This window comes from Uranotaenia lowii, chromosome 1, assembly GCF_029784155.1.
Source record: "Uranotaenia lowii strain MFRU-FL chromosome 1, ASM2978415v1, whole genome shotgun sequence".
NCBI classification, from domain to species: Eukaryota; Metazoa; Arthropoda; class Insecta; order Diptera; family Culicidae; genus Uranotaenia; species Uranotaenia lowii.
This window is the reverse complement of record NC_073691.1, coordinates 156179131-156201448: the sequence shown is the minus strand read 5'-3', so window position 1 is coordinate 156201448 and position 22318 is coordinate 156179131. Positions and strand designations below refer to the sequence as shown.

The window sequence follows — 22318 nt, the reverse complement described above, 5'->3', positions numbered from 1 at the left end:
AGTAAAAACATTTAAAATTTTTACAACAAATTTGTATCCAAAAGAGACCCATTTTGTGTGATTTTTTTCCCCGAAGAATCGTCGAATGAAGGCTGTTTGAGCTACCACCTGCTTTGGAAACTGGAGTTATGAATGTTTTACCCTCAATTTCCCTTCATTTCTCTATTAATTCAGAAAATGTAAATGTATGTTCGGAGTTAATAAAGTTGAATAAAATAATTATGTACTATGTTCATCAATCTTCACAATATTCAAGCATCTGCGCTTTGAACTCCTGATCACACTTGGAAGATGATTCGAATTTATTTGACTTAGGATCGGACCAAGTCAGGGCTCCTTTCGGCGAGCAAGTCCGAAAATGCTTTTTTCTAAATTGATAGAAAATTAAGGGGAATTTAGGGGAACACAGATGTAACCCCACTTTCCAATGCATGCTATGGTTCCAACAGCCTCAATTCGACTCCACACTAGAAAGGTCTTATTTTCTCAAAAATTGTCCAGTCCGAACAAGCTTTTTCAGAACTGTATTAAAAATGTTGGGAAATTGAGGGTAAAATGGCCATAACTCCAGTTTCCGATGCGTGCGGTGGCTCAAAAAGCCTTCGTTTGATTTCTCGGAAAAAAACACACATGACAGTCAATTCCAAATTAGTTTTGTTCAAATCAGTTTTGCTTCCTGGATTGTTTACAAAATATTGGGGAATTAGGGGTTAAAAAGGCACTACATCTTCGTTCGTAAGCTCGTGCGGTGTCTTAAACTATTTCCAATAGATTCTACAGATATTTTCATATTTTCATTTTTCCAGTATGGAATTGAATTTCTGGTGAATATAAATTAATTTTGAAATTTTTTTATTAAGTTTCATTCATTTTGTGTGTGCTGCGTGCGCATGAGTGTCGTCACTAGCAAACCAAATACTTTCGGAAAAATTCCCTTACTATTCCAGGTATTATACGCATTTAGAATAGGGTGGTCGGATTTACCGGTGTTTTTCAAATCCGGTATTTCGGTATTTGGAATTTTCAAAACCGATAAAACCGGTAAAACCGGTATTTTTCAAAGTATATCGAATTCATAAAAAGGTTCCGTCTAATTGCAGTAGTAATGGCATAAAATGCGTAGAATTTATAACGCAATAGATTTTGCAACATTTTCAATTGAAAAATATTGCATTAAGCCTTTAAATTATCACTTTGTAATAAATCTATCATCACCCTCCTGATAATCATGATATTTATCATCGTCATTTTATTATTTTAATTTCACATTGAGAATGCAGAAATGATAGAAGTTTCATATAGTTTGCGACGAATTTTTGTCCTAAACTCTGTAGAACAGTATTGAAGAATAGATTTTACAGATTAAGTAAAAGTTTTTATAGACTTTCATGAAATCCTCGCAACCTAGGTCGTGATAGCATTATGTTTGCCTTTCCAAAATTAAAACAAACAAATAGAAAAGAAAATCTTTTAAAAAATCAGCCAAAATTCAGCAATAAATATAGTTGTTTGGTTCTGATCCATACGCTCTTTGTTGATATAATACTGTTGCAAATTTATAAAAACTTTTTTACTGCTTTGTCGGAAAAAGAAAATGCTTCAACAGCATTAAAAATAAAAACAACAGAGATTCATCAATCAACTTGAAAATATTGATAGAGAAATTTCATACAAATATTTCAACATGTGTTTAAATGCTGGCTCTATTGAAACATTTTAATTTTTAAAACAAAGTAGGAAGTTTCTTATCAACATTTTTGGTTTTTAATTTTTGAAAGCCCTTTACCGTTTAGAACGATTTGGAAAAACTTGGCCTGTTTATAGATTAAACATTTTCGCATCTTTTGACCAAATTCAAGTTTTTTAATGAAAACTACTGTGATATAATAATCAAGCAATATTAAATTTCTTGTAGCTGTTTCTTTTTTCAGTCATTGTTCACTTGTACAGTCTTGAAATGTTGTGAAGCGTTAGTTCGATAGCTGAACTGAAATGTGTAAAGTTTCATGAAAATATTTCATCTGAGTGAGAGATGGCAGCTTGTCAATGCTTTTTTAAACGCCACTCTAGCTTTAATTCAAAAAGTACATCGGCAAGTGTTAGCAACAATCAAATCTCATATACTTAAACCTTGTAGCAAGGTTTATTGAGCTTAGAGTTTGAAACTGATTGAACAAAATATAAGTATTTCTACTCATACATATTTGGTAAAAAAAACATTTAGCTGTGTCAATTTTATTACAGTGCCGTTGATGAAAAGATGATGAAAAGTTGATGAAAAATTTACCGGAAATCCCGGTTTTTTACCGTCCTAAAAGTCGGTATTTCCGGTATTGGAAAATGGACGGTTTTACCGGTTTTACCGGTTTCGGTAAAACCGGTTAGACCACCCTAATTTAGAATCAATCGATTGATAGGGATTATGCAAGCGCATTGAATGAAACATTTGCGCATATTAATGCAATTTGATTTTCAGGAATTATGTCCAGGTTGCAGAAAATTTTGGTAATCAAAATCAAAATCTTGAATGTTTATTGTAAGGAGTATGTGAGCCTGTCAGTTATAAACTAAATGTCAGGTTAAGGATATGGAAACATACAGTTCATTATTATAAAGTCGAAGTTGGAAGTAAGAACAACAAGGTAAGCGAAGTAGTTGGTTGAAAGGTAAGATGGAAAAATATGTAACTTTTTATTTATTACTAGCTGACCCGTTGTGCTTTGCTACACCTTCCAGAAATAAATGCAATTTGTAAAAATTTATCCAAATTTAGATTTTAGAGAGCATTTTTTTAAATCAAACCTCATCATACTTCAAAATCAACAACTTTGAAATGAGAGCTGCAGCTGCAGTTCTGAATTGCAATTCAAGGATGGTATATATTATTTACTGAAACTTGATCTCTAAACTCGTTTTTCAAGATCTGAAATTTGTACTCTGCACCCAAATAAACCTTTTTAAATATGGTCCCTTCTTTGAAAAGCTCTTTATCTTAAATTTACATGGGAGCTCTCCCATCTTTTCCAATTTTGTCCCCCACTGCTTGAAGAAGGTATGTAAATTTAACCGGCTCGAGACCCAAACAGCACTTATCATGGTAATGAAAAATATAATAAATTAGTTATGTATTAAATACAGTGCAAATTTCTTTTTTTTTAAATAAATTTACTACGGCAAAAATATTAATATTTAAAAAAATAACAGTTGCATCACTTAATAAGTTCTCAGCGTTTTTTTTTAATTTCTTTTTGAAAGTCAAATATTCAAAAATGTTGGCAAAAACAAATTTCTAAGTTTACATTTGTCCCGTATATTGGGGCAAGTGTCAATGCAAAGCTTATTTACAGATGCGTCAGAGTAATGGTTTTAAAATGGATTTCATACGAATTTCTGTTTTTTGTTCTATCAAGTTTCACTGATATATCTGCAGTATTCCTGCAATATAAATTTATGTTTGTTACTCCACTTTTAACGAATGCTGTTCAAAGGGAATGACCTTCATTTACAAAGCCATTTTAGAATTTTCAATATCCGCTGCAGTTTCAACATTCGGAATACCCCTTCTGGTCTTTCCAACATATTGAATTATTTTGAAGATGAATTTCTCAAAAGTTCGACTTTTGCCCTTGTCCCACCGTGCAAGTTGACAGAAGGGAATATTGTTTTCTCTTTTATGCAGCCATGTAACACAAAAACACTTGTCATGTTAAGTACGTACTTGAATTGGTATGTAAGCAAAAAGTACGATGGTTTTTTCAGAATAATTTAAATTAAAAAGCTCCCAGTTTCATTTCTAAATTCGTTTCAGTCGTGTATTTGGGCCGAAGTAACAATTTCTAGAAGAAAACATAATTTTTAATTTTTTTTTAACAGAAAAAGTTGAACGTTTGAACATGTTATAATGTTCCTTGAATGAAAAGTCGAATGCTGCCTACATAAACACGAACTAAATATGGAAGTATTTTTGCAAATCTTTCGATTGAAAAAATACCAATCAGTGTCACATCTAGGCGTCATTTATTACCACGTGCTGTGTACAAATCAAATAAGCAAGAAAAAAACACATCTAGGTTGCATATCGTCCCCACGTGTTTGAGAAACAGGCGCCTTATTGTTAAATTTTCCAGCAATCAATGAATAGTGTGCTTTGGTTACTATCCTCTTGCGACGACGTTTGCTCACCCTTGGAGACGAAAAACAAACCCCTCAAAGAAAATATGCTTGGTTGAGAAATACGCGCCAAAATATTCCTTCTGATTAGTATGCTATGCCGAAAAACAAACCGCCCAAAGGAAAAAGAATCTCAAGAAAATGGATGTCATGACTTTAATTTGTTTCGAAAAACTACAAATTTTGTATGAAAGCCCCCCCTGCCTTAAGTCGGATGGAGTTTTGACTATTACAGAAACCATCCCCGGCCTCAAAAACCCTCATATGCCAGTTTTGACGATGATCGGTTCAGTAGTTTCCGAGTCTATAGGGAACAGACAGACAGACAAACATTCATTTTTATATATATAGATAGATATATTTTGAATAGCTTAACTCTATTCTTGGAGATTAGAGGGGGGTAGGACAGGGCATCAAACGAGCGGAAAACTGATGTACAATGGATTGTGGATTTAAGCCAGCCGGAGTATCTCGGCAAATTTGGAATCATGAATATGCTACTTAGGTACCTTTTCAGGATTCTTTATTTGTTTCGAACAGTTGGAAGGCAGTGAGATGAGTAAAACCTGTCCCAAGCCAGTGGTAACGGACCCCACTGACCACACTGACATGACACTTAGAACAAACATTCAACCATTTTCTGTCTATTTTTTTGTTGTCAGATTTTGCAGGTTCGCAATACCGACGGCAGGTGGCGAACCTGAAAAAATTGACAAAAAATGCCCTATAGGAAAAATGGTCCTGTTTAGCCCGATTTTATCGTAGAAATTGCGTGTTTTATTTTGAAAGTTGGGTGGCATTTCCTAACTGGGATAGCATTTCTTCGAATCGATCGATGCGCACTCTGGAATCGACATTGCGTACTGTTGGAAAAATTCTCCAGAAAACGAAATCGAGTGTCCAGTCAGTATGGTCAGTGCGGACCCCTTGGTTGTGCTGCAAATATTGTTGATGAGTTAAGTATGAACAATATTTGAATGTGCGATCGAGACTTCCCGTACCGACTCGGGTCGAAAGACCTACCAGCCACTAGTGGGTCAAACATACAAACATACATACATACAATATAAATTAATTGTGAAAGTTTTCCATTAATGAACTCAAAATCCAGTATTTGAGAATCTGAAAATGCCAAATCGTTTCAAATTACATCAACTTTTTAATCCGACTTTAAAAATTCATCTACTGTGAATAAAACAATTTCGACGTTTCATTGAATGAGAAGTACGGTTTTTACACCAGCTTTTAACATTTTTTTTAAATATATACTTTTGCGCAACATATAGCTTCTAACGTCAGCTCTTTTGGATACTTAGTGAATTTTTTTTGAGCATTTCGTAGCTGATCTACAGATTTTTTTCCGCAGCATGTTTTTTCGGATTTTTTTTCTTAGATTTTGAATGGCTTACATATAAATGAAGTGTTGTAGCTGAATATTGTCTGAGAAACATATTGAGTTTGAGAAACATATTGAGTTACACTCCGAGGTTTCTAAAACTATATTTTTTTACAAATCAGTTTAGAAACAAGAGAGATATAGCGATTTTAAGCGAGAAGTGGAAAATTAACAATCAAGGTCTGATTAGGGAGTTTCAATGTGTTTCAGGGTGCGTCCCTTAAAAAGTAATGATTAAAAATTAAAAATTTTATGAATTCATTGAGGTTCCCAGATTTTTTTTTTATTTGCCCCTGAATAAATATACAAGTCGCCAAACTTCCAATAATGTCATATTGACACTCAAGAGCGGATTACACCCAAAATAATTTAGAAACTTATTCTACGGTATTTTTCACGTAAACGAAGATTTTGTTTCATCTGATCGATTCTACGTGATTTTGTAATACCTTTATTTCTTCCACATAGACGTCACATGAAATTCACGTAAAGTCTAACTTTAACGAACTTGTAGTATGAGATTCTTAAAAGAAAAAAACGGAACAGTCATTCGTCAGTCTTTGTCCCCACAAACTTTGGGCGGAATTGGAGATAAAGAATATAGTGTTCTCGCTGATTTTTAAGTTTTAGTGTGCCCAACATCGATGTCCAAGAGAAAGAAGACAACCGTTAAAAGAAGACAGCAAGCAACGCAGTGAGTAGAAAGAAATATTTTTCCGATTTTCTGTAAATTATTCTTTTTTTTCTTTTGTTTTGTTTTCTAGAACTGAACGACAACAGTGGCCCTGGTGTCGACGAAAAAAGACGGGATCGTGATGGCTTTCTCAATCCTGCAGCGGCTGGAGGATCAAGGCCTTCAGGGAAAGGCCGGAGGTGGCAAAACTGGTGGTCCTCAAATGCATCTACCGGTAAGTCAAGATATCAGGAGGAGATATCAAATCATATCAGTTTTAATTTTTGCTTCACCTTACAGGCACCTCAACACAACTGGTACGATAATAAGCAGCAGCATCATAAACAAATGCAATGGCAACATTACTATAAGTTGAAAATATTCCACAATATAAACGATTTTACGTAAATAATGATTGATTTTTTATTAAAATGCATTTCGAAATATAATTATAGCACAGATTATAGTATAAATGATTAAGAGAAACAATGAAATTGATCAAATAACACCTCGGCACTAAATGAATTTCACGTAACTTTCACTATCAAACCAAATGGAAACCATCTTAAATTCACGTAAATTTTAGATGACATTCATGAAGCACCGATTCTTATTAGGGGAACGTTTACATGTTTTATGCGTAGAAGCTACGTGAAAATCAATTGGATAAATTTTATACAGTTTTTCACGTAGCCGCTACGTGCAGATTATTTTGGGTGTAAGTGTGTGAATTCATACTTTTTGTTTGAAATGTTTCTTCATCATTTTTTAAGTCAGCCATGTAGAAACAAACCTCAACGGAAAATTTATCCATTTATTCGGCTAGATCTTCCTCAGAAGTCGTAAAAAAAATTTGAGGTAAATGATCATCATTATTTTTACCTAATATGTGTTGATGATATTATTCCTTCATGTTTATCTAGATTCTGTATCCTACCAGGTGCTGTTTGCCGCTCGAAGGAATAATTTAAAAAAAAATGTACGATTTCAAAAAAATTCTTATCATCTTCTGTACATTGAAAGGAATAACATCTTTTTGATAGACTACCACCATAGTTATGAACAATTCATTTGATTTAAAATCCTAATGGAAATTGCGCCTCTTCTGAACCAATAGCTTGATTTTACACATTTCCTTTTCTGGCTTTGTTTGTTTCACACATTTTCTCGTTTTAAACGCTTTTTGCTAAATGTGCTTTAAATGGTGTTTTACATTAATGTGCAGCCAGTACTTCCACACATTTAATGTGTTGGTTTAGTAATTTCGATAATGTGTGAAATTTCACTCAACAAAGCATGGAATGGTTTGTCAGTGTACTTGATTATCAATTGGATAAAAATTACGTAGTTTTTCACGTAGCCACTACGTGCAGATAATTTTGCGTGTAGGCAAGGTTGCCAATGTGCCTGATTTTTCGAGAATTGCCTTATTTTTTTAGGCCCAATCTGATATTCTGACAAGCCTTCGTTTTTCCTGATTTTTGGAAACTAGCCTGATTTTTGTGAATACACGCAGCGAAAAGTAGTACCATTGAGATAAAAAAAATACATCTTCGATTCAAAAACCACGTGTACATTGAAACAAAATCCATTTCCCTTGATTCAAGTAAATTTTATATTGAACCGAAATTTTTTTCCATTAAACCAATGTTCCAAATTTTTGAATCAAAGTATTTAATTTGAATTTAAAGAATTTTTTTTTTGACTCAGAATCAATGTGAAAATTCATTGATTTAGATGAATTTTCTTTTGAATCAAAGTATTTTTTCGTCAAACAGTCGACACATCTTCATTAGCTTCTGTTTGGTGAACGGGACGGCAAGAAGGTTTGCCGCGCACCAGCCAGACAGCACCGGAAACACAAGATCCGGCGTAGGAAAGTCTTGACAGCTTTAAGAGGGCAGACGATAGTGACTCCTAGGTAAGTCTTTCAAAATCAATTTAATTTCAAATAAACAAACCTAACAAACTTTTTCAGGGCAACCATTCATCCAACTAATTCCTTCCGATCCGGTCCAAGGAGAAATCTGGCGCCGAAACCCTTCATGAGTTGTTCGAAAGGAACTGTCGCCAACAAACATCGTTCAGTAAGTACTTTCCATGCAATTTTAATTTTTAATTGTTAGCATTATTTAGCTTAATATCGTTTTTTGTGAGCTTCATAACAAGAGAAGCATTTTTGTCATAACTTCGTATTATGTGCGCTATGTAAAAATTTCATGTGTACATTTTGTTCTCCTCTTTATTTACAGATGTACCGGTTCAAAACTTAAATCATAGGGAAAATCGATAATGTGAATGTGATAATGTAATCTAAATAAATAAAATGTTGTAAACCATAATTGATTTCTTTTTTTTCCAATTGGAAGAAAATTAATATGTAGTACTAGAATTATTAAAACAAAAAGTAGAATTGAAGAACAAATGCTTTTAAATTGAAACCCAAATACCGTTGGAACAAACGAAAAGTTCATAAAATTAAACGAAAAGACTTTTGAATCAAAAGCATTTTGTTTTTCGAATCAAAGAAAAAGTTTTGATTCAAAGGAAAGCATTTCTTCGAAACAAAAGAAAATGTTTTTGAATCGAAGGAATTTTTATTTGTCCCAAAATCAAAGGAAAAAATCCTTTGTTTTTGCGGCACTTTCCTTTGAAACTAATTTCTATTTTTCTGCGTGTATGATGGAAAATGGGTGGTACGGAACTGCATTAAAGACATTGGTGAAGGTCAAATTATAGATTGACGACAAACAAAAATGTTGGCAACTCAGCTTGTAGGTACATAGAGTTGTTTTTGACATTTCTTACGCACACTCGCTGAGCGTGTACAGATGAGTCGGGACAATTAACCTCAAAAACTCTCGGTACAAATTTCAGTGCAAAAACTGGGCAGCCAGCCGATGAACACGGTCGTTTTTTAGGTTAATGTTTCCAAAATTGAATAGTATTAGTGACACTTTCTGAATTATGACACTAATACTACTAGCGGCAAATAGGACTATACAACATATACTACAATAAAAAAAAGTATTTCACACTGAACCCCAAATCACACTTAAAATACTCTTGAAGTTTCACATAAAAGTAAATTTTGAGTGAATTTCTTCATTTCAAATGGCTCATGTATATTTGACTTGAATACCCCTCACTTACGTTTCAAGTGACCAAATCAATGTTCACTAACTCATCACTAGAGTTTTAAGTGACTGGTGTAGGAATCAGTATCTCTCTTCCTAGCTTCTAGCTGAGGAGGTGTGAAGAAATCAGTTAAGAAAATATTTTAGAGGAGAATAGACGCTGTTAAGTGGTTCTTCGTGAAAATAAAGTTCGACATAAAGACGTCCGGTTACTACAACTGGCCCTTGAAATTCCTCTGAATGTCAACATACTTAGCCGGCCGCTCACTTCAATTTCATTGCATGCTCACTTAAAATTCACTTGACCCGTCACTTGATTGTCAATTTCACTTGACTGGTCTCTTAAAATTTAAATGAATGTACGGGTAGCGAATGTTAGCAAAGTTGTAAAAAATGGTTTTTATTATGGAAACGTAACAGAGTTGGGTATGAACTGGTAGGTGCAGAAAAAGAGTAATTTATAAGTTTCATAACAAATGTGTAGCTACTTCAGAAGCCCGAGAAAAATATCCTGTGAATCGGGTAACACGTCGTAGAGCAACTATTCGTCCGAATGAGGGACCAAAATAGGAATCGGCAGAAGTTGTTACTTCTACAGAGCAACTATGAATAAACTTTCTATGGTGGGAATCTTTGTTAGATGTAAGTTGGGATAAATTTTAAATAATCAAAATATTTTCTTTCTGCTTCCTTTCAAACAGGTTCCGGAAATCCTTCGCAATGATATTTTATTTACAGTACAGTACACTGCAAATGAAAGTAAGTACATACATATCATGAAAAAGAAAAAGCCTCAAAACATAATTAATTTAAGTTTTATTATTTTCAGAAAATATCAACCAAAATTTTTGGAAAAATAGCGAAAAAGCGGATGATTTTTCAAGTCAAAACTTCATTTTGATTAAACAAAGTTGATTTATCATTGATATTCCGAAAATTTCATGTTAAAATCAATATTACTGAAAGATTTAATCGACCTGAGCATACATTTGACCAGCCACTTAAGTGAATTTCACTTAACGGTCACTCAAATTTCACATGAATTCACAAATGGCCAAAGTTCACTCCAGAGGTCACTTACATTTTAAATGGAAATTATATTCAGTGCAGCGTTCTTAAATCTGTTGACGTGCATCGAATAATTTAAGAAAATATTTCAATTTTGGTAGAGTTTATAAGTTAATTTTTTTTATTACTTTTACAAAGCATGCAATAAAGGCTGCAGAGAGCAATGTGATTCTTCAAGACTGAAGACTCAAGACTTCAATGACAGAAAAGAAATTCCAACGACAATTTTATAAAAAGGCAAAGCACAAGCTGTACAAACACACTGGAACATTTAGGGATGAATGACTTTAAGAAGTTAAAATCCATCAAAAAAACAGAAACATTTCTGTAGCGAAATTTCTAAATCATACTTACTCTCATGATGAGAAGCACCGCGATGCACGTGATTCCCAGCACCGTGTCCCAGGCGCGGATGTTGTGAATGTCTTGGAAGATCGAGCTCCACATGTCCACAAAGGTGGCGCCCTTGGCCGAAATTCCCAGCACATCCTTAATCTGAGACGTGACGATGATGAGGGCCACGGCCGAGGTAAAACCGGACGAAACCGGTCCGGACACGAAATCGACCAGGAAGCCCAGCCCAAACAGTCCCATCAGCAGCTCGATGATCCCAGTCAGCAGACAGAGCAGGATCGATTTTCCGACGCTGCCCTTCGCCGTCTGGCCGGTGAGCAAGGCAGCAATGGCCGTCGGACCCATCGGGACATCTTTGCAGCTACCGAGGAAAATATACACGATGCAACCGAGGAAGGAACCATACAGACCGTACTGTGGGGAAGAGTGGAAGAGGGTACCGGTTTAGTGATTCACGTAACGCACACCACATGGTGACGGAAATCTAGTTCACGCCCAGTGTGATCCACCGAAATCGAGTTCCAGTTGGTTATTTACACGCAACGTAACACACATTTGAAAGAATTCCGAACTCAACTTACCGCTGCGGGAAGCCCAGCAATGCCCGAATAGGCTAGGGCTTGAGGAATCACTGTGAGGCCAACGGTTATTCCCGCCACTAAATCCCCAACGGCATCGGTTGAGTTGTAGCTGTCGAAGACATTAACGCACAAACGATGCAAATCGCAATTAGAAAGGTTGACGAAAAACCACAGCTTGAAGTTGCTCTTCTAAGTGGCACAGGTATATGATTACCGGACCCATGTAAATAACAAATGTAAATTAGCCACTTACTTTGGAAGCCATCGCAGAATCGGGATTCGTTTGTACAGCATTTTCCGGGAAAAGGCACTTTTGGCTTTCCGTTGGCACCACTGGTTGACCTCGTCCAGCCGACTTTCGGCGGGGATTTTTTTACCACTAGCCGATACTGGATAAAAAACCAAAAAATTTCTCCATAAACAAAAACAGTCAAACATGTTAAAAAAGAAAGAAAAAACTTACATATAAACTCATTCGATCCCGTGAGGCCGCCATGTGGTTCCGGGGGCATGGTGATGTCCAGCGTCGAACACGTCATGGCCTCGTTGGCGTAGGAACCGTCCGGACTGAGCTGGGTTCGCATTTTGCTTGGCTGATCACGATCTCGATGACTAGACTGGGCGGGATCAGCGCTCGTTTACGATGGGCGGATCTAGAGGATGAGAATTGCAATCGAAACCGACAGTTAAAACCAGCCCGATGACTAAACGATTGCTGCTGTTAAAACATATGTTTATAGAGAAATCAAAAGTTCGGTCCCATCAGGTTATTTGCGTCAGTCAGCAGGGTGGTTATTGAACATGAACCGGAGTTTTCCGACGATGAATAGAAATGTGCATTCTAAAGTTGTTCTTTTTTTTTGTGTGTAGAGCTCCTAATAATCCAACCTTATCAGACCTTATCATGTGTACAACAGCGTGTCCCAATATTGCATATAAGGAAGGTCGTCGTTAGTCGTTAGTAAAAATCAACCTTCAGCCTCAATTTGAATTCATTTTGGCTCAACACAAAAAACTTTAAAATATTTTTTTTCCTCACAATAAGCAGCCTTTTTAATAGTTTATACTAGACAATAAATACTTAATAACTCTTATGCATTATAGTATGATTCTGATTCGGTTTAGCGTTCTTAGGGCATGTTGAACCGATGCAATGTAAATAACTTTGGTATCAAGAAAATATTTTTTAAGTTGCTTCCAAATGATTATAGATCTGTATTTTTCGTCGTAATCTTTATTAAATTTCCTTATTTTATGCACCATCTTTTTAAGATTCAATTTTACAAAGTACACAATGATGAAAATTTTCTAGAGTTTTCTAATTTTTTAAACATATTTTAAGTGTGTTTGTTATTACTCAAAGGTTTTATACGGAGTATCAAATCCGCCGTTTACATGTCATGTAGGACTTGAAATATTTTCTCTCAAATAACGTGATAATCCGCGATAACCATTTAAAATAAACGTGCTTATGGCAAAAAACCTTGTAAATAGAAGTCATTTGAGAAAAAAACAGAGCAAAATCGATCCGCGAAACAAAACCTTAGTGTACTTTTTATGAATAACTTTGGCTGACGGTAAACGAATAAGTTTGGCTAAGCAATCAAGCCTTTTTTAAAGAATTTTTCAAATGTCCCGCTTTTTTTGAAAGTGTCTGGTAAGCCTAGGTAAGGCGGCTGTTAGTAAAACGGACACTTTCAATATTTCTAAAATTACAATGCGTTTCACTAATCTCAAAGCACTTTCACACTTCAAACATAACAAACCAAAACATTGGGGATCCGCTATTTGATGTTATATTTTCAACTCGGAAAAAGGCTTCATCAGCAAACAGAAAGCAAACCAGCGATTTTTTTTTCACGTCGCTATGGGCAACCAACGTTTAAAAAAAAGTTGCAAGGTCGGGTAAAATGGAGCTCAAAGCGCATATTCAAAAATCCCGCAGTGGTTTTTGTGGTATTTTACCTCAGGATTCAGCTATATGACGCTTCAGAACTTCCAAAGATTAATGTTTTGTAGAGCAGACTTCGGGCCTCAATATACCTTAGACAATTAAGTCGATAGGGTTTAGGTCAGGCGAACTAGCCGACCACTCCGAGCTCGAAATAAACCCTCAAAAAAAAATTTGCATACAAAACTGGGTTTTCCTCCCTTTGTGAGCTTATGCGAAGTCCTGCAGAAAAACCACTAGCTAAAACTAAAATGGGGACGTGTCCACAGCTCGAGGACACGCCGTAGAACTATTCCTGCTACGTGAATTGACAGATCTGCATCTCTTCAGGGTGATCTGTTGATCTTCCTTAGGGAAGTATGGGTGATTTCGACCCAGACCTTCAAGAATACAGGTTTCTGTCGCCTGGTGGCCTTTAAAACATCTGCATAGGTTCGTGATCTGCTGGCGACCGAAATATGTAGCTCTGTTGCCGAAAATGCGCTTGTACTGTGCCAATAGACTGAGTCGATTTGGGGTCATTTTTGAATTTCTCAAACCCTGGGGTCTTGAAAGCTTCGTCTTGGTCCAAAACTCATCCATGATTTTTTGTAGAATTTTTAAGTAACGTTTACATGAGTAAATTTGAACTTTTAGGTTTGTATGGGAAAATTGAATATTTTGTACTGAAAAATCAACATCATTTTTGTTTCTTCTGTGGAACCGAGCCAGCTGACAGTTTTTGTGCCAATTTATAAAACTCCGAAGGAAATTTTCCGCTGAACAACTTTGTCGAAGACTTGCACGGTACATCGTTCGAAAATATTCTTGCTGGCTGATTATTTCCACCCTACTTGGTCTTGTGATAGGGAATGAGGGATATGTTTTGTTTGTTTTCTTTCAGACTTACGCAATACGGTTGCGCTGGGAGGATAATGTCAGTTATTAGAAAGCTTGTTAATGCCGGTTCGGCATAGAATCTTATACCGGTAATTCCACCTCCAAGGAGGTTCATTATTGGAGTAAAATCTGATTTGTGGGTGTAGGCATTTTAGTTTGGTGATACTAGTACAACTGTTCATAACTGTCTTAAAGAATTTAAAAAAAAGTTTTATTAAAGTCTGCTTCATTTAATATTGGAACAAATTCTTTTGCTCATTGTGGCGCTCCTAGTGGACGGATTTGGAAACTTTTTTCACCCACGTGTCGGGAAATTCATTACCTTTCACCATGTATTTATGTCATAACACCAAACGATAGCATTTTGTAAACAACCGCCATGGAAGCCGAACGGAGAGATCAAATTGTGCACAGTTTTCTTGAAAATCCATTGTTGTCGGCATCGAAGCTAGCTAAACAGCTTAAAATGCCCAGAAATACCGTATGGCGTGTTATCAAGCAGTACAAGGAAACATTGACGACGGCTCGGAAGCCGCATTCGAAGCGTCGGAGTGGAACTGTCGACCGGAAACTGCGTGGGAAAGTCATCAAGGCCGTCAAGAGGAATCCCAATCTTTCAGACCGCGATTTGGCCAATAAGTTCCAGGCCGCTCACAGTACGGTGCGACGAATTCGTCTCCGGGAAGGAATAAGGTCATTCCGAGCCAGCAAACAGCCAAATCGAACGCTGAAGCAGAACAATGTGGCCAGAATCCGTGCTCGAAAGCTGTACGACCAAGTGCTGACCAAGTTCGACGGATGTAAAGTCTGCTTCATTTAATATTGGAACACAAACAATTGCGTGTAGTTCAGTCATTTATTAACGAATTCATAATTTGTTTTTCATACAAATGTAGCATTTTCTTTACTCTTTCATAAAAAAAAATTATCTTATTTTAATCGCCGCTGGGATATATTCTTATTTAATTTTTGGCATTTCGGCGAGTTGTGAAAATTCAAGGTAGAATATTTAGAAAGAACATGAAAGTATTATAGGTGGAAAGATCAAAGCTAGAGCGCTTTGGGTAGAAGAAATTGAATAGTTGGTGAAAATGTGAACAGGGCTTTTTGTTTTGTGAACAGCTTTTGAACTACTTGCGTGATTCTTTGCCGCGCGCCGTTTCAATGTTGATAGGAAGCGATGAAGAAACCCATCGCATTCCTACCCACATTGAAACAACGGACGGGTCGAACACATGAGATTGTGTCCGACCGGGCAAAAAATCACCCAAGCATACTATAATACTTTCATTCTACCTTGAATTTTCACAACTCGCCGAAATGCCAAAAATTAAATAAGAATATATCCCAGCGGCGATTAAAATAAGATAACAGAATCACTTGGCTAAAGAAGGGGGGAAATGGGATAAAAAAAAAATTACAACACAATTCACCACGATGCATTTGGCAAAAAAGTAAGGCATCGGATGGATAATATGCGAAAACAAAAGTAGCAACCATCCGATGTACCTAAAAAAGTAGCACGCATCGATAGAATTGGCTTAGCAATAGAACAGCACATGTGAGCGCTGCTTGGGTGATTTTTTGCCCGGTCGGACACAATCTCATGTGTTTGACCCGTCCGTGTTTCAATGTGGGTAGGAATGCGATGGCTTTCTTCATCGCTTCCTATCAACATTGAAACGGCGCGCGGCAAAGAATCACGCAAGTAGTTCAAAAGCTGTTCACAAAACAAAAAGCCCTGCTCACATTTTCACCAACTAGGGTAACGGACCTATTTTGGACCGCTTTGGGAAGTGGCTACGCTATATTCTGGAATAAAATAGCATATGTTACAATTTTCTACTGCTTTATCCGTTCATTACGAAGATCAAGGCTTTTTCTATCGAAACATATCGTCGTTTGTTGCAATGTAACAAGATTTAAGCCTAAAAACACGTTTCTTCAATCATTATTCTGGTCAGTATTTTGGACCACCAGGTTTCTATTTTGGACCACCCTTTGGACCTATTTTGGACCACCCTTAAACTAAATAAGTTTTTTTCTTCTAAATTTCGACAGCAATTGATGCGCAATTATGCGAATGATTCAGATAATTTTGTCTTTTCTTATTGTTATAGACTAGTCAAGTTTTGTTTGTTCAATAAGAACAGAGTAAAAACAGTAAAATTCCTGTTATATAGTGTGTTCCAAATGCTATGAAAATTCTGACAGCACACTGAAATCTCGACGAAATTTTTTCTGCAGTGTTCAATACTGGCCATTTGGCTTATCTTCAGGCTCAATTTTCAGAACGCAAATCTCCTTCAGGCGACCGAATGATAAGTTGAGAAAGTCTGACATCATGAACTTCACGACATCAATTGATGCATTTTGACTTCCAAAACCTTAGTGAATTTGGTTTGGCTTCAGTTCTGTAGATAGATTCAAAAAGATAAAAATGTGCGAGATTTATGCTATTTTTTTTAGCCATCAAAAATCCAGATTTTTTTTTTCACAAAAATTCAGTTTTAAGTTTGACACTAACTTTGTTCTAGGATAAAATTTATCGTTGGAGTAATTTTCCAACAGTTTTTTTTAGAATCACATAACCACAGGGGCTAAAAAACTAGATTTTTAGTATTTTATCGCTTGTAAAATTTACACATTTCAACCACCTTTTCCCAAGTTTTGAAACATATATAACTATAATTGAATATATTATTTGATAAAATTGTTCTAATATTAATTAAAATATTTCAACTGTTACAAAAATTAAACTCCTTGCATATTTGCCGATTTGTTGTTTTTTTTCCAAACCCCTCCTTTAGACAGGTTTTATATTGTGTTTCTTCTACTTAAGCCAAGTTTTTTCCACGAAAATCATTCCTGAATGCACTCATTCCATTGGCAATCCTAAATGGTTGAAACTTTTAGACTAAACTTTTAATAATTTTTCATGAAGCATAAAAAACAATGACTTAATAAAAAATTGGTGCAAGTCCAAGTTTTCATGTTTTAAGGCTTCTTTTTTTTTTTTTTTTTTTTGTTGGGTACCTATTACTGCGACCAGTTAGTTGATCTATTGTAATATGTCCCCTGTTTAATGTATGCTAAGTCAAGGAAGATCACTTTCATATATTAGATAGTGTCCCTATCTTGAGATTTAGCATTTTCCCAATCTGGTATAACCGCTCTTATGAAGCTGTTCACCTTTTTAGGACCAATTGAAAAAACTTCGGAGGGATCTAATATACCACAACAGCCGATTAGTTTAATCCGTTTCGATATAAGAGAAGGACATTCGCAAAGAAGATGCTCTGACGATTCCTTCTCCATACTGCAGAAACGACACTCGTCAGAGTTTAATCTGCCAATTTTTTTCATGTGATATCTGCATTCACAGTGACCTGTAACGGCTTCTTTAAGCTGTAGCTTTTAACAACTGTTTATCAAACAGTTGCCATTGATGTAGATTGTAAGATTAACGTGATTGAAAGCATCGTGCACAAAAAGTAAGTTAAAACTATGATTGGCTTGGTTTTATGCCGATTAAAGTGAACCTCGTCTAATGGTGAGTTTGGGCTTTGGCAAGTTGTTTTAAAAAAAATCATGCTTAAACTCCAAATTTTATTCATAATGAGTGATTGAAATAGTGTGCTTAATTTTTTCATATCGTCGTACAACGTCTTATTACGTTAATGAACATTTAACAGCAAATTTAATACCCAGGTTATGTTGAGTGGTCCAAAATAAGTCCCTAAGGAGTAAAGTAGGACCTATTTTCGACATGGGTCAAATTGCTATTAAAACCAGTTATTTTGGTTTTTCGAGCTTGCAAAATAGTTTTCACGTGTTTTATCGTAGTTGTGAACATATTTGTATTTGTAAAATTCATCACGGCTATGCAGCAAACCTCTTGAAAGTTGACTCCAATAATGGCACGTCCTCCTGAAATGGGCCTGATTCGGTCCAACTGTGAAAAATCAAAACTTTATTTTCAATTTTCTCTCCGTTAACAGCTTACTTTAATTAAATTTAAGATGTGATTAGAATCATAAGAAGTAGCTTTAACTGTATTTGTTCAAATTTTTTATGAATAACATAATTTATGAGAGAAATATTGGCAAAAAGCTACAAGGTGGTCCAAAATATGTACCCGGTCCAAAATAAGTCCGTTACCCTATTCAATTTCTTCTACCCAAAGCGCTCTAGCTTTGATCTTTCCACCTATAATACTTTCATGTTCTTTCTAAATATTCTACCTTGAATTTTCACAACTCGCCGAAATGCCAAAAATTAAATAAGAAAAAAAAATTAAAAAAATTATTCATTGCTGTTTCGAAGAAATTCTCGAACTCGTACTCGGAAGAAAACTGTGCACAATTTGATCTCTCCGTTCGGCTTCCATGGCGGTTGTTTACAAAATGCTATCGTTTGGTGTTATGACATAAATACATGGTGAAAGGTAATGAATTTCCCGACACGTGGGTGAAAAAAGTTTCCAAATCCGTCCACTAGGAGCGCCACAATGAGCAAAAGAATTTGTTCCAATATTAAATGAAGCAGACTTTATTATTATTCTAAAGAAAAAAAAATTAGAACCTTTGCACTGATTTGATCAGAGAGATTTGACACTAATAATTAAAGGTTTGAAGAACCTCTTAGCTGAATGAAACTATGATTTCAAAGTAGTCGAAGATTCCTTTGAATTCAGCTACAGTTGTCTGAAAATTTAAGAGATTTTTCGAGTAAACTGAAATCTACTAAACCAACACCAATCGATAGTGAAAAATCTTTCTCAATTATTTCAAATTTTTGTATTGTCGGTTAAAGTATCGTATTCTCTTTAACTGCTAATTCTATTTTACTGCTAAGTACCTACACTGAATAATTTGATGTATATACTGCCCCTACTCGCATAACAGTCCCATATGAATTTTCGTCATTTTTCATCTAACCTGACAGTTCGTCATTTTGAACATAGGGCTTCAACATAAAACAATAAAAAAAGAGATTTTGTTCAAGAAATTTTGAAAAAATATCAACTTGTGGCTGTCCCATATGAAATATACCCACATAACAGTCCCATATGTGAAATATCACGGATTTGGTTACTTTTCATTGCTTCTTTCGGCGAAATAGTCTTTGATTTATTGTTCGAATCATTTAAACGATTTAAACTCACTTGATGTCGAATTATGTCAGTAAGAAGGAAGGGATGTCTTCCTGAGCAAAATGCAATCAAAATAGTAAAAAGATTCAACTTACAATGTAGAATTCACGATATTTTTCCAAAAGTGTGTTTCTTTTTCTGATATCTGCATTTAGAAGTTCAAAAATTATCAAATTTAAGTTTTTTTAAGTAGCTTGGTTAGCAAAACATGTTCTGTATGGGACTGTTATGCGAGTAGATTTGAAAATGGTCTCAAATATGCTCGCAAAAGTGTCCCATAACGAATAAAATGTTCCTCCCGACGTTACCGAGGGCCCAATTTCAAAAGCTTCAGGTCTTACGATTAATTATGACAACCTAGAACACATTCCATCAAACAATTTTCGTTTATGCTTTAAGTAGTGGTCATAATTAAAAAATATATTCCAAAACAGAAAAAGCTGATTTTCTCGCTTGCTTGGTTTTGCATATGGGACTGTTATGAAAGTAGGGGCAGTATACATGATACTAAACCATTTGTGTTTTAACCATCTAATGCAAGAAATGTAAAAGAAGTTAAAAAAAACTGTGTTCGGTGGAAATTACCTTGGTTACCGGTTACTAAGAAATTTCTGTAAAAAAAACACTTTTTTAATATTTTTGACTTTTTGAAGATGATAATCATCTTAATTTATGTTTTTTACTAAATTTATCGGCCTTATAGGTGAAAAGTTAAGTAAACTGAAAAGTAAGCTTGCCAAACGGCCCGGTTTTACCCGAACTTGCCCGAATATTTGACCCAAATTTTGGAAATCCGGTTGCCCGGAGATTAGAAAAAATGTCAGGAGAGAGGATAGATTTCATGAGAAACGTTTTCATCAAGCAAGGACCGACTATTTTGAAGTGGTAGAATCGGAGAAGGATGAGTCGACCACAAAAGTTTTCTCAGCAAAAAGCGGGACATTTTGAGAAAAAAGGTGGACGGCGGGATATTTACTAAAAAAAAACGGGACATATCTCGCTTTTGCGGGACGGATGGCAACCATACCTTATAGTTAAAGGTTTAATATGCAGTAGAGTGTCAAAATCTTTTATTTTTAATTTTTCCCGGGAAATGGATCTTCAGACTTCCCGATTCCTGGCGGGAACGTTGAAATGGTCGGAAAATGGACACTCTAGTGAGAATGAGGATACTTGATCCCTGAGGTGATTTGATCCCTCAGCTATATCTCGTAACTGGAAAATCTAACAAAAATCTAATGTTCTAGAAAAATGTGCCAAATGGAATGACCTTCTGTGACCTTAATTTCAAACAATATATTAAATAAGTTATTGAACTGTTGGCGAAAAATTTAACAAAATGAATGAAACTCAGGAACAAAATTTATCAAAAGTATTTATACAATTTTGTCAATAATCGTTGAGGAACCGTTCATGATGCCATAGTTTCAGAGCAAAGGTTCACTCAAATTTTTTTTTTTTGAAAAAGATTTTTTTAATATTGCCTATGGGTTTAATTGATCCCTTGAGTTCAAAAAGATATGTTTTTAGCTAAACGAGTCATGATCACATTTTAGCTCAATTGATCCAAAAACTATTATTCATCCAAAGATTACGAAAATATATATTTTCGCCAGAAGTTATTTTTAGTGTTTTTTGTCATAAATTCACCAATATCGACAATATGGGTAATCATACGCAAAAATGAAATCCATAGTTATCCTTTTTTTTTCAAAATATATCATTCCTTTGCCGATGATTTTGCTACTGTCAGCAGTTTGCAAAACAGATGTTCTAAATGAAGAGTGTTGCAAATAAGAACATTATGATTCTTTCCGTAGCGTTTCTTTATTGGCATTGTTAGGTTATATAGAATATTCTTGTCGTTTTTCAGTTTTAAATTATGTTTTCGATCCAAAAAAGCATTTTTTATCAAATTCAATGTATTAACCAGTTTAAAAATAAAGTTCGAGTCTAAACCATATAAAACAAAGAAGAACTACCATTTTCCTTGCTCAATCTGATCCATTTTTCCAATTTAGCTCGTGTAAATTTTGAGTATTCAAGCACTTTTATTGGCTTCAGAAATTTCCGGGATATTTTAGCTTCCTAGTCGGAAAATCCCGGGTAAGACGCTCGAATCCAGATGATCGATAGCTAAATTATTCACTTTTAAAATGGGAAAATTATTCGCATTGTGAAAAATACATAAATGCTCCATTTTATTTGTTTTCATCGATGAGAAAACGTATGTAGATGTAATTTACAATTTTCATGTATACACGTTTATCAGTTGAATGTGATGTTAAAAAGTAAGAAGCTGGTTTTCAGATGCTTTAGTTAAAATTCCCATGCATTGTTATGTTTGCCATGTAATTTTTACTAACATATCGAGTATGCAGAACTAACGCTGTTGAACAAAAGTTCTCATGTTAAAAATAATTATAGATTATCAACTTCTTCACCCCGAACACAATCATTTTTTTTTTCTTTGGGAAGTGCATTAGAAAAGGTATTAGACTGAGTCGATTTGGGACCATTTTTGAATTTCTCAAAACCATGAAATCTAAAAAGCTTCGTTTTGATCGAAAACTCAACCATGATTTTTTGCAGAATTTTTATTTAACGTATATGAGTAAATTTGAATTTTTAGGATTGTATGGAAAAATTGAATATTTTGTACTGAAAAATCTATATTATTTTTGTTACTTCTGTGAAACCGGGCCAGCTGATGTTTTTTGTCAATTTATAAATTCCCAAAAGGAAATTCTCCGTTGAACAATTTTGTTGAAGACCGTAACTGCGTATCTTATTGGGCAAAAAAGTAATAAACTGTTGCCAATGCCAAAAGACATATCCCCATTCAACAACTAATAACTTTTTTGTCTTATAAAATAAGAAGTTACGGTCTTCGAAAAAAAAATTTTTCAGCGGAAGATTTTCTCTAGGAAATTTATAAATTGGCATAAAAATTA

The 22318-nt window shown here is 35.1% G+C and overlaps 1 protein-coding gene and 1 long non-coding RNA gene across 4 annotated transcripts in view; one reads left to right on the top strand and one right to left on the bottom strand.

The window, feature by feature from the left end:
* LOC129740646 (sodium-independent sulfate anion transporter) overlaps positions 1-22318 on the bottom strand; it is a 61589-nt gene that overhangs the window by 8400 nt on the left and 30871 nt on the right. For all 3 annotated transcript variants that reach the window (XM_055732393.1, XM_055732394.1, XM_055732392.1), the window contains exons 2-5: positions 11843-12032; positions 11633-11768; positions 11380-11488; positions 10799-11212 (exon numbers count right to left, since the gene is read on the bottom strand). In XM_055732393.1, coding sequence (XP_055588368.1) covers positions 10799-11212; positions 11380-11488; positions 11633-11768; positions 11843-11963 — 780 coding nt within the window. In that variant the 5' untranslated portion in view covers positions 11964-12032. The remainder of the gene's footprint in view (positions 1-10798; positions 11213-11379; positions 11489-11632; positions 11769-11842; positions 12033-22318) is intronic.
* Positions 7754-8840, top strand: LOC129740648 (uncharacterized). Its single transcript, XR_008736313.1, has 3 exons — positions 7754-8160; positions 8218-8326; positions 8492-8840. It is a non-coding gene; the product is annotated as an uncharacterized LOC129740648 (long non-coding RNA).